Source organism: Lathamus discolor, chromosome 2, assembly GCF_037157495.1.
Source record: "Lathamus discolor isolate bLatDis1 chromosome 2, bLatDis1.hap1, whole genome shotgun sequence".
Classification (NCBI taxonomy): Eukaryota; Metazoa; Chordata; class Aves; order Psittaciformes; family Psittacidae; genus Lathamus; species Lathamus discolor.
In genome coordinates this window covers 138424808-138443474 of record NC_088885.1, presented here as the reverse complement: position 1 = coordinate 138443474, position 18667 = coordinate 138424808, and the positions used below count along the sequence as shown (strand labels likewise).

General features: G+C 36.8%; 1 protein-coding gene across 1 annotated transcript in view; it reads right to left on the bottom strand.

The window, feature by feature from the left end:
- Positions 1-18667, bottom strand: part of VPS13B (vacuolar protein sorting 13 homolog B) — a 439495-nt gene that overhangs the window by 86604 nt on the left and 334224 nt on the right. Inside the window, exon 36 of the mRNA XM_065668694.1 lies at positions 7430-7837. Within this exon, the coding sequence (XP_065524766.1) occupies positions 7430-7837 (408 nt within the window). The remainder of the gene's footprint in view (positions 1-7429; positions 7838-18667) is intronic.

Genomic DNA, 18667 nt, shown 5'->3' with positions numbered 1-18667 from the left:
AAAGGGTAACAAAGCTACAAAAATAATTACAGGAGAAATACTGCAGTTAATTTAAGAGTCGGCCAATTTATTCAGTCTGGAAACAGTAGTAGCAAACAAATGGTGAGATGTAGTAAAGGACAATTTTCCAGGAAAGGTTTAGTTAACAATCCACTGACCGCACTGGATTTCTCATTAGTCTTGAGCTGAATCTTATGATAGTTCATTCTCCCCATGAGAACAATATTTACACATTACCAATTAACTATTCTTTAGTGAAAGAGTTTTTCAGCATTACATAGGGACACATATGGACTCTGTAAAAACATGAGATGTGTAACACACGGTAAACAGAAAGTAATGATCTTAAACAGGCCAAACCCTTGAATTCGTCACTAATAAATGTCCCCATGCATTCAGCAGTCCTGGCTGCTGGGAGCCTGTTTTCTTCAAATACTTCAAACACTAAAATCCAGGAACATTTATTATTTTAATCCATTACAGGCAGTGCTTGATTTAACTTTATTGGTTGTGGTGGTGGTAGTAGTTATAGTGGGGGTAAAGCTATGTTCTTTTACACATAATTTCAAAAGGGCTTAATTATATTTTATAGCTCAGGCCAGGAATCCTGCTTGTTTTGTGTCTAACAAGGTTCAAACGGAGTTCAGGTCAGTGATGAATCAGAAGAGCAGTCAGAGATGGTTATCTATTTGAAATGAGCTCATCTCCCTTAAAGAATAACTGGCAGGTACATCATGTTCATTACTGCATACTACGTAGCTGAAAAATCTCTATTCACTTATGATTTGGCAATTTTGGATTTTGTAATGCCTGATCAGAGAGGGCATATTAGACTTAAAATCTTAAGGGATCTTCATTCTTGGTCAAGGCCATCTTTGGTATACAAGAATTTAGAATATATTTGTAAAGGTCTCTATTGCCCTCTTATTCTTATATTTTTATTATTAAATAGACAAAAATACATAATTGAAAACAACAAATATTGTGTTCATCTTGCATCCATGAGTCCAGCTTTCAAAACTGAGTGCTGTACTGACATGAGTAACACTTGTTTCTTGTACCATAAACATTTTCTTTTTAGATTATCAGGAGTTTTCAGAGAAGTGACTGAAGAGTCTTACTCCTGTGTTACAGATGGGCATAAAGAGTTTTTTAAATTAAAAAAACCAAAATCTATGTCTTTTCATATCTCTCTTTTAGATGGCTGGTCGAAAACTTTATTTTCAGGAGATAGCTGGTACCTAAAACTGTCACTGATTTATATATTTGTAGATACATCGCACTACTAAAAGATCAGACACTGAATGGTTGCACAGTAAATGAAGCATTACAAAATAGTGGGTGTCACTCAAAATGTAGCCCTGTATAATTGCCACAAGGCTGAATTAAAATTACAGCTTTGGTGTCTTGCTTCTCTGCTCTATGCTTGATTCACTGGATTTTAACTGCTTTAATGAAGTAAATGGTCCACAAACTAGAAGGTAACTTTTCTTTAAAAATAAACCATCCTGATGATCATGCCTGGCAGCACCTGAGCTGTTTTGAGCCTCTATAACCCAGCAAATTATGCTTGTGGAAGACTAAGGCTTGACAGATATACTCAGGCCACACAAACTGAACAGGTTTCCTTGCAATCTTTGGATGTGGTTCCCCAGGATTAAGGCCAGCCCAGGTTCCGATGTTCCTACCTTCTCCCCCCTTCAATCCTTCCTCTCACACCCTCCTTTACATATTTCTCTAAATCCTCTTTTGTGCCAGCATGGTCATTAAAATGTACCTGTCCACTAAGCCAGCTGAAGGAGACAATCTTGCTGGAAAGCTTTCTTTCCTGTTGGGTTAGTTTTCAGACAGATCAGTGACCTGACTCAACTCAATAAACAGCTGCCCAAGGAACAGAGCTACCACACGGCAGAGTGTGGAAATGTGCAGCCACAGCAACCTGAATCTCCTATGGAATTGCACCTTTTGTTTGGGCAGCAAACTGGTGATCTCAGCCCATAAAAAATATTCTTGTCATAGAAAAAGAAGAAACGTTGTCAGTATGTCAACCATTTTAAACAACTTAAGGAACAGGTCCTTAAGACAGGGCAGTAATGCCTAATATATATGTTCTCTACCTCAAGCTCCAAAATATAGATTGAACTGGAGGAAACACACAGAAATCATTAAACGTATAAAGAAAACATTCAGCTTTCACTGTTATCTGTATCTCCTCATGAATGTAAATATTCTATAGACTTGACTGTATCCACGAAAATGCCGCATCACCTACTACTGCCACGTATAGCACTGGGATACACATAACAAAAGAAATCCCAGTCTCAAAAAAATATGCAATTGCTTTCACAATAAAAGTTGAAGAGATTAAAAAAGAACTGTATTCACTTGGAGTCTACTTTTTAAAGTCAAGTTATTTAAACTGTAAATGCAGCTCTACAAAATTAGTGCATACTGCCTTGACTCGACTACCTACAACTAACGTTTGTTTTCTTTTTTTCCCCAAAGTTAACGTACTAGCTCATCAGTAGCAATTCTGAACCCTGATACAAAGTACCGGTAGGGAATCTGACCAGGATTAATAGTGGTACTCAGTCCTGGGATTAGGTGGTGTCTTGTTTCATGGATTTTAGGCCATCTGTTCTTCTCTCCTACATTATACTCCTAAAGAACTATAAACGCACCTCCACCTCAGGGACTATAGAAAGGAATTAGAATTCTTCTGCTTTTCATTATCACAAGATTCAGTAACTCATTTCATTGTCAGGATAATCCCCTTTTACTCTTTCTTTTGCGCTTGCAGGGTATGCCAAAATGACAAATAAAATCCCAGATGTTAGAGGCTTGATGAGGTCTCCACCTTTTCTTGAGAGTTGGGTTTAAGCTACTTGGGACACGGTGTCAAACCTGACAGGACCCTGATGCCCACACCCACTATTCATTAAGGTTTGTTAGTGATTTGTATAGCTGTCTACAAGCTGCACTTCCACCTCAGTCCTCAGTGGCCATTTAAATATTTAGTTTGTCCTCTGGCTTTTACTGACAAAGAATTAATTTCCTATTGTTCAAGTGTTAGAAAGAGTTTATATTTCTTTCTAAAAGTAACAAATGTCTTCTGGGTGTTGTAAATGGCTTGTTACTGCTGCATATTATTTTAGGTAGTCATATCTAATTTAATGTTTTATTTCCCCATGGACTAACTTGCATATCTGCAGCATCCAAAGGCTATGAAAACGCCTTAGCAGAGTTTTCTCAAGAGAGTCAGTTAACTCCAAAATGAAGCTTGGTCTTTGCTCTACACTAATTAATAGCTTCATCTAATTTTTAGTATTTCTGTAAAAGTATTTGAAGTATGCAATTTCTTTCAGGTTTAGTAAAAATACTGGCCATTATCATACGCTCAACTAGTGTTTATTTTTTCCTTTTATTTATATGCTAAAGTAATCATCTCTACGTATGGGATGAAGAGCTGGGGAATTCTGTTTCTGATCTTTGGAATATTTTATGTCTGTAACTCTCTCGGTTCAGACACTGAACAGCAAGACTTCCCTCCCGTATCCAGCCAGAGCAAAATAAGGCTCCACTGAGAGGCTACAGGCTTCTTGCTGCCTTTCACTCTGGGGAGAGTACAGTCCTCAACCTCTCTCATTTGTCTGCTCTTTTGGCAGGTAGGTAGTGCTAATTTCAACACTAAATCTAAATTAACCGAAAACTACATATTTATAATTGCTTTCTATTTCCTCATAGTGATTGCTAAAAATTATTTCAACTTTAATGGCATGTGACTGTTCTGGAGTGAGCTACATATCTCAAGTGAGATACCATGCAAGCTCAACTCTGACTGGGTACTCAAGGGCTCTAGACACTTTGTAGGAGATGCCACATACTTCACAGGACAAAAATAACTAACCCAGGTCTAACAATAGTTGTTGAACTTGGGGTTTTTGGCAGCAGTACAAATAAGCTGCCAAAAATGAGCTAAATGTCTGTTATTTGCTTGTACAAAATGGATATTAAAACTCGCAATTTTAAACCACAAAGTATAAAATGACTACAGATAAATATTCTATTTAACATCAATATGACTTAGAGTGCTGCCCTTTAGAGTATCAGAAAAACAATACTGGTAGCCTCTTATAAAAATTAGTAACATATATTTTTGTAAGTGGACTTTATTTTGGTTTTTTTTTTGCCAATACGCTGCATCACATTCTACAATAGTATTACTTTACTAAAACCAAAATACTTGGGATTTCACCATAAGCACAGAGGAGAACATAAGTATTCTAGCAGAAATAGTAACCATGTTGTTATAAGTAACTATTGTATTAAAACATGAAAAATGTCCAAAAAATTAAATCCCTTGACACAATAAAGGTTTAGGGTTGTATAACAGTGCAGCAGGATATGTAGAAATGGTGGTGCTTTAATTTGATCCAACTGGGATGCAAGTGTTCAACACTTACAATTTATTTTGTTGCGAGTGAAATAATTTAACTAATTAGCCCCTCCGTTTTTCAGAAGCTACATCATTTCACTTTCATAATAAATTAAGAGGAAAAATTAAGACAGAAGGCCTTGAAATTCCATGATTAAACCAGGAAAGTCTAGAGGAAAAACTGATGATTATATATAGAAAAGTTACATAGCAAGCTTCCTTCTTAATTTCAGCTAAAAAAATCAAAGCATTACACAAGGTCACGCACTTTTGTTTTCCCCCTATAAGGGAGGAAAAGCCGACAATACATTCTTGTGAGTTTTTTCCTAAATAATTCCTAGCAAATAGGATTTGTTACAAACCAGCCCATCTCCTACACTAAAACTCATCTGGAGAGGGGTCGTTTACACTGTTTATAAAATACTGGCACATAAAATGTGTAAAAAAACTTATTTCACTAAAAATAGCTTGCGTAAGTAAGGGATTAGAGTAGTTTCTACTGCTATAATTGTTCCTTTGTAGTTTTTTCCAAGATGTTTTTGAACAGTGTTTTTAACTATGTTTATTAAAGTCAGCACATCAAAAAGGATCAAAGAGAAAGCTAGTGAGAACCAAAGAAACCCCAAGCGTATTGTGTTGTCTCACTGGGGAGTTATGCAGATTCAAGTAAACAAGTGCAAATTGTTGAGGTTTTAATGAAAATTTTCTACAATTATTGTATCTGAAGTCATTCTATATAATAACATCTGTACAGCAGATGGCCATACTGTACAAAAGGCAAGCAATGCTCCTTTTTCTTCCTCCGTTTTAACAGTACATCTGAGATGACTACTTTTGTCATTGTGCTTAGTTTGGTTCAGCAAATAATTCGTAAAATGCAGCTGCTGCAGATGGTCACAATAGTTATTTGACTGTAAAATCAAAGCCACAGTGAAGTATTTGCGTATTAGTTTCATTCTATAAAAAAAAGCTGACATTAACCCTGTTCAGCTCAAAAGGTATATCTATAAAACCTTTTGTAAAAAGAAAAAGAGTGAAGAACTGATATATTTAAATACTCCTTGCTCCCAAGACACAGCTACTACACTTGTTTAATTGAGTTAGCTTGCATCATTTCTTTGCAATAATAAAACAAATCTTGTTAGTAACTGGTATTCTTCTAATGTATTTTTAACACAAGATTATAACACCATTTTCCCCACACTGAGTAATTTATCTTCTTCCCTGAAGTTCTAATTTCCACTTTGGTTTCTATTAGCACTTCAATTTCAAATTAATAGTTTTAAATAAAAATAAGATAAAAAAAAAATGAGATTTTTCCACTGTTTCAGTCAGTTTTGTGAAAGTGTCTTGCACTTCTTGACACTTAGAACAATTTACTGCTCCACCATAATAACATGCAAAACCTCAGGGACATGTATTTTTTTTTCATAAAGCAAAGATAAGGCAACTTCAACTGGAAAAAATGTGAAAAAAATCTGCTGATGTCTATTTATTGTCTCGTCATAAGTTATTCATATAGAATGACTGACTTCCATTTTCATTAGATTCAGCATCAGTATTGCTTTACTTAATAATGCTTGCCAGACTGCAAACATACTGAAGATTCATGTATAGCTTGTGACATGAAGAAGAAAGACTGGCTTCCTTAGACTGCCAGAAGAATTAAAAAGCAGAACTTTGTAGCGGAATATTTCTGAGGCTTAAAGTGCAAGACAAGGTATGTCCTCCTCCTGGGAGGATGAAAAACTCCAGGGTAAGTGATATACACTGCTGAGTTTGCCAAATTGCTTTATAGTACAGTGACGGAACAGGCTTGGCTTTGATATATCGAAGCTTGCTGTGGACACCATAATGTACCATGGGACAGATAATGTATAAATGATAGAGGGGAAGTTGTAGAAGGAAAGAGGATTATTACACAGAAAGAAAACTAGAACTATTTAAAGGACAGTAGAAAGGCCTTTTACTCAGTTGCACTGCTTTCTAAGCTAGATTGCAATCTGATTGGAAAAGCGTGGGAACGCAGGCACTGCTCCTGCCTGCACTGCTGTTTGTTTATGGATAAATCGAGAGTTTCAGGCTCCAGCACATTCACAGGCTTTCATGTCCTATGAACCTGAAATTTTTCATTTTTAACTTTTAAAACAAAAAAGAAACACTAAAACTTGCTGGTCTGAGGAGAAATATTTCTGATGAAAAAGAAATAAATCACCACCTTGCTTGGCTTAAAACTTGTTCCTCTCAGCTACAGACCATTTTACCTTGCAAGTTGTTCTGCCAACTACCTACACATCTGGCTCATGTCCACATCATGTAAATGTACCATCTTATTAATTTTATTAAAAGACTAATAAAAGATTTTACAAAGACATACAAAATGTCTTCATTTTAAATGAGTCTCTGGTATCCTGTTAATTGTACCCAAGGTGTAAAGTTCCCTTGCAGTTCTGCAGAAATGAGGCCAGAGCGCCCATTTTCCCTGGGTGATTCGAGGCTGTGCAGAGGAAGCATGTAAAAATTGAAAAGTTCATAAACCTAAAGAAGAATAAGAGTATGACCCAACATTTACATAGAAGCATATCTCAGGGCTCTGAACAATTATTTTTCTATTTTTGTAAGCAGGAATATAGGGTCCTAACAAGAAAATGTAACTGTAGAGTGAAACCCATCAAAATGTTGCCCTTTGAAGTATGTGCTGAATTATCAGAATACCAGAATAGTGGTTCTTATAACCACTATTCCAGCCAGAATTCCATCAATAAATTAGTAATTACAAGCTGGGGGATATTAAGTACAAAATTAAGCACTCCTGGGTACTGCCTTACTGAAAGGAAAACTCAGGTAATGGAGTCAGTCAGGGATTTGTTATTTTCTGTTGTGGATTTATGATGTTAGCTACAGGAGTTCCTTTCAAAGCCCCGCAGTTTAAAATGGTTACTAGGCCACCACTTCAACAAATCAGTAGCACTTGCAGCTTTCAAAAACTCTTACCTGCAGTTTTATGTCCACTTTTAATATTCAGGCTCCCTCTGAGGTTTGATGCAGAGAGTAACAAACAAGGTTTACAGGGATGTGGGATGGTTTCCATCGAAACAACCATTTGAACGGTGTGAATAGAAATTTTCTGGAAGCAGGAAAGAGCTTGCCATAACTTTTCTTGTACTGAAGCCTTCTGCACAGCGTGGGTGTGCACTGCAGGTAGCGCATCCCTTGTACCAGGGTTTCTGGTTATTGAAGTGGAAGTCTCATCTGGAATAATGTCAGCTGATGGGTCAGCCTCCTTCCTGGGTTCATCATCATTTGTGGTTATGACTTTCTTCAAAAACTGGTTTATTTGATCAAGTCGGGCAAAACTGAGATTTGCTTTCAAAGGTTTTGATATGTCCACATTTATGTCAGCTGTAGGGGAGAGTTGGAGAAAAAAATATGAAATGCTATAGTGCAATTATTCAGCAATGTAAAAATATTAGTCATTTAGTCAGGATAACATTATTCCTACCAAGTTTCATGAAAACGACTGCATGTTAAAACATAAAGAAATTATTTTTTTTTAATAAATCTGAATTAAAACATCACAAAAATACTACAAGGAATCTTCACTAAACACAGTTTTAAAGGAAGAAACATATCACAATGTGGATCTTATTTCTTTGTTTCTACCCAGGGATCACCACAGCTATCTGAAAGACACACACTTTATCTGAGCGTGTAGGAGGGTAAATACATTAGTCCTGTTGTGTCAGAATGAAAATATACTTGACATTCTCTTGAGTTTTGCATCCGGTATAACTATTTGACTAAACTCCAAAGCCAACAGCAAACATTTTAAACACATTTAAATGAGTGAATAACATGTATATTCTGTTTTTTCTACACAGCTAATATGCAGTATTCTTCAATGCATTTTCAAGATGAAATGTGAATAAAAGTCAAACATAAAAGCCAATGAATGTTGAGATTTCTCTGTTTTCCAGGGAGATTGGAATAACCTAATATTTTCAAAATGTTCTTTGTCTCCTTAGTAAAGGATCTGAGTACTTCCCAGACTGTTTAAAGTCTCACAGAATTTTTAGAAAACACAACTAACATGAGCAACATCGACAAAAGTGACATTATAGTAGTTGAGATGTTGCAATTACCAAGATCATTTCACAAATGGGAAGCAGGATTTTATGACGGTTGAAACTCCCTTCTGTGCTAACTACCTTTTTATCAGTACATTACACTTCATTAGGGAAATCCAGCTTTAACTTCGTTTTAAAAAGTCTTCATTTCAAATTCAGCCAGCAATGAGACAGCTACCCTGGGCAGGGGGAAAAGTTTTGCTTTTCACTTTCCTGTTTCATTCCCACTGCCCCACCCCCAAGAACTCACAATGATTAAAATTCTGTATATACATCTAAGCTAGATTAAATATTCAGAGAAAACAGCACTACTTAGTTTCAAGTTTCATTATAGATGTATTTAAGAAACACTGTTTGTTCAAGGTTTTGCACAGATTAATGAGTATTTCACCAAAATTAGGACCTAGTTTCTAGCTGTCCAGGATCACATTCTACCCTTCATGCAGATGCAAACTGATGAGCTCAATTCTCCCACTCTTTAGGTAAATTATAAGTTTTTAAAACAATGGTAGGGCTGCAGGAGCAGAGTTTCAGAGCTGTTCTTAAGCGTAGGTTTGTACTTCAGAGAGCCCCAGGCACAGGACAAAGCACTTTTCTGACCCCTCAAATATCTGTGGGGTTCTAAATTTCAGTTAGATTCTTTGGTATCTTAACAGGTAAGTCTCTGAATTACAAACTAGCACTTTTTTCTACAATGGTAAGTGCAACTTATTAATGGCCATATAAGATTTATTACAGCTGCATTAAAAAAACCCCAGCAATCTTAAAAGAGGTCTGTAGTACTCCACAAGCCACAGCTAACTGAAATTTAAGACTAAAAATCTTATTTTAATTATAACTTAGAATTTTAATTAATGGTTTTCTGAAAATGCTTTCTCTTGTGTTAAAGTCTTCCACGCTGAACTAGAAACTGTGGCAAAACACTTGCTAATGCATGTGCCTAGTAAAAAGGCAAACATCAAAGCTAGGAAGCTGGACATTACAAGAGAACAGATCTTTAGGCATCCAAAATCCACACATGATCAACTTGGAAGATTTTGCAAAATGCTTATGCACTGATATTTTTAATTAAAACCAAGGGAAGAGAAATGTCATAACACTTTTGAAAATCTCTCCACCCTTCTTGGCAGTAAAGAATACCCCAAGTCTCCCCTGCCTTTTTGCACACACCATTGGTTCTCTCCTCCCTTTGAGTGGAGAAAGGAGACACAAAGAAACTGGAGACCCACGTGACATTATGATATTTATTTAATTATGATACTCAAATGGAAAGCAGTGTTATTCTAACTAAATGTTTTAAAAACAAACAAACAACCCAACAAACATATAAGCAGCATTTTTAAAACGACCCAAGTTTGAAATCCAAACTGCACTAGGATTTGGGTTTCTGAACCATTTAGGCATTTTCAAAACAAGTCCTTTATCAGCTTACTTTTGTCCATTAGTGATGTAGTAATACAAGAGTAAAACAGATGTTCTTGTCTTTGCTACAGAATTAAGTTTGTAAATACAGGAAAAGGACCCTTATTGCTTGGTGTTACATCTTTCACACCTAATGGCTTTGTCAATGGCACATTTTATTGCAAACACTTATGTACTTATGGTAGTATTGCCCAAAAGAGGAAAAAACAAGAAAACCCCTACAACCTATGATTGTAAACCCCAAACCGATTAGATGTAAGTTGACAGAACAAATGTCAAGCTAAAGCCATACAGTAAAGTGATTGAGAAAGATTTAAAAGGAGATGAATATGAGAGCAGCAGTTCTCTCTTAGGCTTCCTCAAGACAGGGCAGAGAAGATGCAGGGCTCTGGGGAAGCTCACCAGTGGAACAAGCATATGGCACCTCCTGTCCTGGCCTGTGGTTTATCACTGCTGTTAGTCACTTGTTTTCATAAACAAGAGAGCAATAAAAAAATGGACACTAGGACACTAGAGAAATGTAAATGAGTTCCCCGTTTTCTGTTTGGAAGCTGTACATGTCACACAGAAAAATGTTGTCATGACTGATAACTTGACAAAGATTGGTCTTAAGTTGTTACTTAAGTTGTTACTACTGCATCAGCCTTGACTGAAGGCGGTGGCAGACACACGGATAATTGCAGAAAATGTAATTCTGGATCTGTCAATGCAAATATTTTAACTATCTCATAGTGACGCAGGTTATTTTCACAACTGGGGACAGATTATGTAAGGAGATTCTTTGGCATTTTAAGTAAAACATTAAAAAAAAAAAATAAAAATCCCATTGAGCAATCAACATCTTTCTAGTTTTTGTCCTGCTTTACACTTAGCACTATAAGAGAAAATTTAACATTTCTCCTAAGAAAACACATTTAATGGACAGAAACAGTGAAAACTGATGAAATGTGAAGAGCTATTTGTAGCAGATGATGAAGATAGATGTGCAGCAGCTTCTCCATTCACTCAAAATGGGCTAAAAAGAGGTGATATGATGAAAAAGGTCACCTAGATGCAGCTGGAATAAAATTTCCAGGGTGCAAAAATCCAAGGGTACCAGCCTTTTTAGATGATGTTAAGCACCTTGGGAAGCACATCACAGAACACTGTAAAGATTCTGTATCAGTAGGAAAACACAGGTTCTTATAGTTCAAACAAGTCTTTGAATTGTCCAAAATTACAGGAGAATCGGGACAGGGCAAAAGGTAGCTCAAAGCTGCCTTTAACTTCTCAATTACATCAGTCTCTTCTTTGGCTACCAGTGACTGGCCATTGCAATTACAACCCAATGGTTTCTTCAGATTTAAGACATAATACACAATAGCAGTAACTGCCCCTTTCTGCGCACCCTCCCCCCCCCCCCCAATGTTATCTATTTCCAGCAAATAAATAGTAAAGAAATTACTGAAAGATTGCATTCGAGTGAGTTATTTCTGGTTATGTTTAAATCAGACTGAACTAGATGATACCAAAGCTTTTTTTTTTTTTTTTTTTAATGACAGTGTAGCATTTGAATGTAGATTTTGACTGTCCTTCTTTCATTTTCTTCACTACAACTTTTAGATTATCCAGTAAATCCATGTCTGTCAATTATTAGTTTCTAATCACCCTTCACAACTTTTTGAAAAGCTACTAGGAAACAGAATGATGAAATAACTATTGAGTTAAAAGGAGATTAGATAAATATAAATAAATTACACTTATTATATGCTCCCACCACACCAGGAGATGACTTAACAGTGAAAGGAAAAGAATCACATTGCAATAATGAAATCAGAGAGGGAATTCAGGTCCCAGAGGCGATTCTATGGAGTTTATGTTAATGTACACCTTGTGGGGGACCAAAAAATAAACTGGAATAGTTTCCTGAAAACCGTTTCCAGCTATTTTCTCATTTTAAAAGTTCCAACTTCACTTGACCCATTAGTCATCATATTACTTACATTTATTATGTATTTTGAAATCTATTACAAAAAACCCAATGGATTCAATATGGCCTGTTTGAACAAAATCATAACATCTATAAAAGAAAACCTATGAGCAGCATTCTGAAACTTCTGTCTGAAACAATTTCTTTCTTTGTCATTTTATTACTTAGAGCTGCAGATAAAAAATTTCAGGGTTATGAGTATTTTACCCTTGTTCTCCATAACATTCAGATTTGTACTGTGAAGATATAATTTTATTCTGTGAACGTGGGGTAAATGATATTACTCAAAAGGACTTTTTATTTGGTGGGCTAAGAATGAATAAGCAACACAAAAATAGCAGAGCTCCTAGCAAGTTGCATTAGGTCAATCCCAGCTCTTACTAAAGTCAGTGAGCTTACTCTAATATATCCCATAAGTTAGTGTACACCAGGTAACTATTTCTATGACTAATAAACTACCACAGTACACTCTGAATCTGAAAAAACAGAAAGTAAACTCCATTAAAATTATTTATAAGCTTTATTTATAAGATTGGGATCTTTCCACAGACTATGAGAAACGCTGAACCATGAGAGAGAAAAATATGGCATTTTCCAAGAATTTGTTCACTTCTCATAATTCTCATTCTCCAGCAGATCTTTTATTTCTTACAGCTAACACAGAAAAGCCCAGATCTGTCTTCCTAAAGTTGGACATGGGTCTTGCTCTCCCCTACCCCAAGAAGACTGTAAAATATTAAAATTCTTAATAAATCGTAGTGCTATAAAAGAAACTACCATTTGCCCTAAACTCTTAGGAGGATTGAATTTCCTAATCCTAAACAGTAGAAGAGCAGACAACAGACACGAAACATTTTACCACCAGTAACATTCTTTTTCCGGGAGCCACCCATCCTGATGTAGAGAGTTTAAACAGAGGAAATCTGAGGAAGGTAAAGGTAATCTTGAGCCCTGATTCTGATTTGGAGTCAGGGTGGCCCTTCAGTAACAGGAAAATGGCTGAATTGCAAAAATTAAATTTATAAAAATAGGAAAGAGAGAGACATGTAAAGAAAAGACTTGCTGTACTGTTCTCAATTGTCCCTAGTCAGGCATCAAAAGAAAGACAAATTAAAAGAAATTGAAAAGCAAGAAGAATCCAAACGAATTGTTTTTATCCTCTAATTCATCATTCCCAATTTGGATCAAGGGAAAAGAAGGAAGAAACTTGAGACAAGGCTTCAGAGGCCATCTGCAGTCCATCTTGGATTCTGCTTCTGTGAGACAGATGCCAATTAGTCTGGGAGAGGCTGGTAGTCACTACTCAAGTGTTTCTACCTACTGCTGTCTGTGTGCTGCAGCCCCAAGGAAGCAGCTCTCTAATGCCAATATGGCAAACTAAAGCCTTCAGGGAGCTTAATCAACTTGAGCCATGAGGGATGTTCTCAGCAGTAACAGCTCCTACTTCCATGATGTGGTATGTCATCCACATTATGTGAAGGTGACACTGAAACATTAACAGCTCTAGCTAGCCAGTGGCTGGGCTGGACAAGGGTCAGAGTGATGTTACTCTATTAAATTTTTTAAATGGTCATAACTGAACCAAAACAAATTGTTTTAGGTCAGTAAGACCAAAAATACCATTAATAAATGATGGAGGGTTACTGCTATTCACAGGATGCTGACTGAAATTAAACAACTATGCAACTACCAAATACAATACAGAAGTGTGTTAAGGATTGGGTGGTGAGGCCAAAAACTGTACCGTGAAATGAATACCCTAGTTAAGGGCAATGCTAATTCTCAGAGAGTCAGGGAAGTTGAAGCACACTACAGTGAGAAAAAATAAATTGTTCCAGGTCATGAAGCACGCTTATGGAAATGAACCCGTAAGTACTAACTCTGTATTACCTGCTTAGCTGCCAAGTAACACATCTATATTAAGACATACACTGGGGGGGGGGGGGGGGGGGGAAGAGAGGATTTTGGAAAACTGAGCAAATGCTTGAAATAAGTTTTAAAAGAATGCCAATACACTGAAAATACACCAATTAAATATTTTCCAACTTATCCATGTGGCTTTGGTGCGCAGGTTTCATTTCTAGTACTTAGACATCTAAGAAACTAAATTTAAAGTAACTGTTGCAGACACTGCTTTTAGAAAGATACATTAATACACTGATGCTACAGACAATAGATGTGTCAAAACCAAGGCAATACCTACAGGCTGCTACACCTGTTTGGAATATTTCTCTTTGCCCTCTTAATCAAATAAATATCATTTCATGGCTACAGTGTCAGCGCTTTAAAAACTTGTTTGCAAAAGAGCAAAGGGAAAAAAAAGCCCTACTAGAAAGCTCAAAAGTTTTGCAAATGACCCAGAGTTAATTAGAAAAGTCTGCACCCTGGCCAGTTCCCCTTCTCACGTGTCAGCTCTCATTAAATCAAAAAATTCTCATTTCAAAGTTAACAAACACCATGGTTAACAAAACTGTTAAACTGGGATCAAGTGGGCACATTCCTAGATTTATATATGATGTCATGCTAAGCAGCCCACAGCTGAACTTGCAAGTAGTATGAATGATTTTTCAATATATTAAGTATCTGATCTAATGCTAATTTTCTCTCTATAGGCTAACTGTGCTGGGAACAGGTGGCCCTGCTTTCAATTACGGAGGGCTAACATGCCAGTGTGAGGCCTGGATTAGTTCACCTTCTCACAGGGAATTTGCCTCGGTTGGGAATGGATTTATTATGGCTTCACACATGGAACGGAGCTCATGTCAGCTGAGGGCAGTGATACATCATACGATTCAAATTAACCTGCTGTGGACTGTTCCGCAGGGCTGATATTGTGTATTAAAATGACGACATTTTTAAAACAGCTTGAAAGAAACCAGGATTGCTGAAGTGCAATGGTTCCAATTTGTTCCAACTAATCTATCACCTGCTGGAGATATTATTATAGCGGGTTTCTGGTAGCTGCTATTTTCCAGGTTTCTCCAAACCACTGACCTTGCTAATGGATACAATTGGTGCCTCTGCAAACAGGGGGGAGAAAAGCTGGAGAGAGAGTGCCATGGTGCAGTTTTGTTTGCTGCTTTTTATGCACAGCCCTAGATCCAATGCCATGCCCCCCATGACGTCCAAATGCTGCCACAGAGGGACTGCTAGGAACAAGCAATCCCCCAGGCCCCCCTAGTTCTCGCTTTATCTTTCAGCAGGGCACGGCATTGTTTAGTTTGCCTGGATAGTTTCTTCTGTAGAAATTGTTTTGAAAGGTGAAGTATCAAGGACTGCAGTAATTTCACACCGCTCAGTCTTTCCAAGAAACTACTGAGGGAAGAGGATTTTGGCATAAACCATCCATATTTTGCGTGTGTAAGTATTTTAAGACAATCTGTATGAAGCTGCACTTACATGAACATGTTCTGTATCATTTGCATGCACAAAGAACACATTAAAAAGACAGCTTTTATAGCCAAGAAGCACAGTTGATTAAAAAAATAAATCCAACAAAAGGACTAGAGGGCAAAGCGAATAAATTTTCAAAACCTATTAAAACAAGATGGTCATATTTGTTCCTCACCTAATGAATAATACCTAATGCTGAAGCAATAAATAGCTCACTTATGTATTCAACAGGAATTAGATGTACAATCCAGTAAGAGACTGAATATAAAAGAGGGTCATGTAAACTCATGTAGATGGAATTTAGAAAATTTTAAATAATTAGTTACTGTAGAAAGAGAAAGAATAGTCCTTTAATACACTGTGGGGTTAAAGTTGAGGTCTGTTCCCACAGGCTTGATGATGAATGCTTATTTCTCCTAGGATCCTATTACCTTAAATCTGGAAGAAATATCATTTTTCTTTAGTTGCCAAAAATGTACAAAATAATCAACTCACGTGGCAAGAAGTGCATTAATGTATCCTGTTATTCTCATTTAATTAGTGGTTTCCAAGTTTTGCTACTTGCTCTAGTTTTTTGATCTCCGAGCTAATACGGACTGACAATCTGCTTTCCTGTGTGGTGAAACCATACGATTTCTCTATGGAACACTATCTATTTATTTACTTCAGCTAACAAACTATTTACAAGGAGTACTGGTTTTATCTAACACAGCAAACACTAGGAACTTGTTTCTTTCAACTGCTTGCATGGTAGTTTGCATCATAAAATGTAGGCATGATTGATTGCTGCATTTGGAATGTAACCTAAGCACAGTGACAATGTATTTTGTAAGAAAAATTACATTAAAATTAAACCCCTGAACTTTGCACTCTTCAAATACATACAGAAAACTGTATAGTTATTCCAACTGCTACATCCAGATTTTTGTCTGCCTAGGCACAGCTGTCATCACATGTACTGACTTTTCAGAACAGCAGATCAGCTGTACCCAACAGGTAGCACCTACTGGTGCATCCACTGCATCTTAATAATTTACTTTCGGCAGTTATAAAACGCACATGCATGAACAACTATGAAAACACACAGTATGTCCTTAGAAAATATGCAGTTAGCAGCAGCAGCGTTTGCCAAATGTTCACCAAAAAAGAGTAGACCTTTCAGTCCTGCAACATAAGCATAATCCAGAAGTGCCTTTATTTATTCAATTTATTAACTGTGATGTCTCCCATCACAAATATCATTTGTCTGATGACCTTACAAGAGCTCTCAGGAGTTCTGCTGAGGTTCTTGTCCTCAACGAACAACAGCCAGATTAGTTAGGATCTGGCGAAGCAGACACTTTCTCCAGGCCTGTTGACGGCCAAGCTACCTCACCATGGAAGAAGTTGTGGTTAGAGGACTTCTTCCCCCCAAGGAGAGTTAGTAACTTATTTTCCAGTAGCCTGCTGAGGAGCTGTCAAGCTTTCGTAACTCTGCATGTGCTGTTCTGACGCAATCACATACAGAAAGTGCCTATCATTACTCATCCAGTGAAACCTCCAGCCCCCAAGGAATGCTTCTTGGTAAAGGTTAGTTTATTTGAAGAGGATCTCATAGTGGCAACAGCTGAGTTCAGAAAAATCTGCAAAGGAATGCAGAGCTGTTTTGCTATATTACAGCAGCAAACCACTTCATTAAAATTCAGGCTAATTACTGTTGAATCCTGTGTAATCATAGTTCCAATTGGCAGCACAAAAGATGATAAAAAAAAAAAAAAGCATTTTGGCTAAGAAGAGATCCCAAAGAAAATCTCTGAAGTTTTATCTGCTTTGTGAGAAGAAGCAGACTGAAGTTTATGATGCATTAATTTATGGTTTTTCAGTTCTCTATTTAGCCAAATACCATGGAGGGGAGAGATTTAACACTGATTCGAGACCTGACTGAATTGCTGAGAATGGGGTAGACTCTTACGCTACTTGTGAATACACACTTTGGAAGCTGGTACAACTCCCAAGTTTGCTAGTTTAGTTAGAAGTCTGTCTTACTGATAGGAGAGCATCAGGGAAACACCTTTAAGTGTATAATAAATTAAATACACAGGCTGAGCCAAGAAATTATAATGAGAAACTTGAGGAAAGGGGAATGCACAGGAGAAGGATCTGGGAATACGGGAATCTGAAAGATATGGGGAGAGAAGACAGAAGAATGAAGGAAGAGGGGGGAAAAGGAAAGGATGGATAAAAGAAAACCAATCTAGCAGCAGTGTCCAAAAGGCCACTGACAGTAGCTGTCTCTACCTCTCTTGTGCTGGTTATGACTAGAATGAAAATATACTATTATTATCAATTAATTTTTCAGTTTTAACAATTGTAGGTTTGAAGGTTCAAAGTCTTATTAGTGAAGCCAAATAAGGATCAATGTAACAAAAATGTAACAAAAGCTCTGCATTATCAGGTGGTTATAAATCTCTTAAACGATGCATTTAAGACAGCACAGAAAAAAACAAAAAAGGGGCAATGAGAAGGTTGTTCATTTACTTTATTCTTTCCTCAAGATTCCTGCCTGCCTGCATGCAAGAAATGGATTTTCAGGTTACTTAACCACAGTATTTACGGTCAGCGATTAAGTATGTATGTCTCATTCTATGACTGTTCAATTTGATGTTCTGGGGTCTGATATGCAAAAGTGATACTGCTGCACCCAGGAACAGCACGAACTGTACTTCCAACATCTAAATTTCTGTATTTTTAAGTACCTTTAAAACTGTGTATTTTAAATTGGTAACCTTAATATAACAAGAAACCCTTTAATTTCCCTATGCATCAGTTGCCTTCTGTGAAATGGCAAGGGCATACTATTCTACCACCCACGGGAGGGTTGTGCAGATAAATTAGTATTTCTGCAGTGCTTGAATCCTAAAGTAGTAAGCAACACAGAGAAAAGAAGAAATGCTGCTCTAGAGCTGGGTTTAGATAGTGTGCTGTAAGACTGTATGAAAAGGTCATGGAATGAAAAGGAAAACTCAGTACTGAAGAGCTGCTCACTAAGTGACTGATAACAATTCCTACTGTGTAATGAGTGAAGTAAGAAAGGGGAAAAAACTTACAGAACTCAACAAATCATATCAAATATAACAAGAGAAATGAATGATGGTGGCACAGGTAAATGCAAATGTATTTTCTAACTTTCAATATAACCATATATTATTCAATATAACCATATTTTTCAAGATAAGTCACATTATTTTAAGTAAATACTAATAAACCTTCACGCTACACCACGTAATATTGTGTGCGAACGAAACACAGTATCAGTATTTTTAAAATTTCACTGTGCCAACA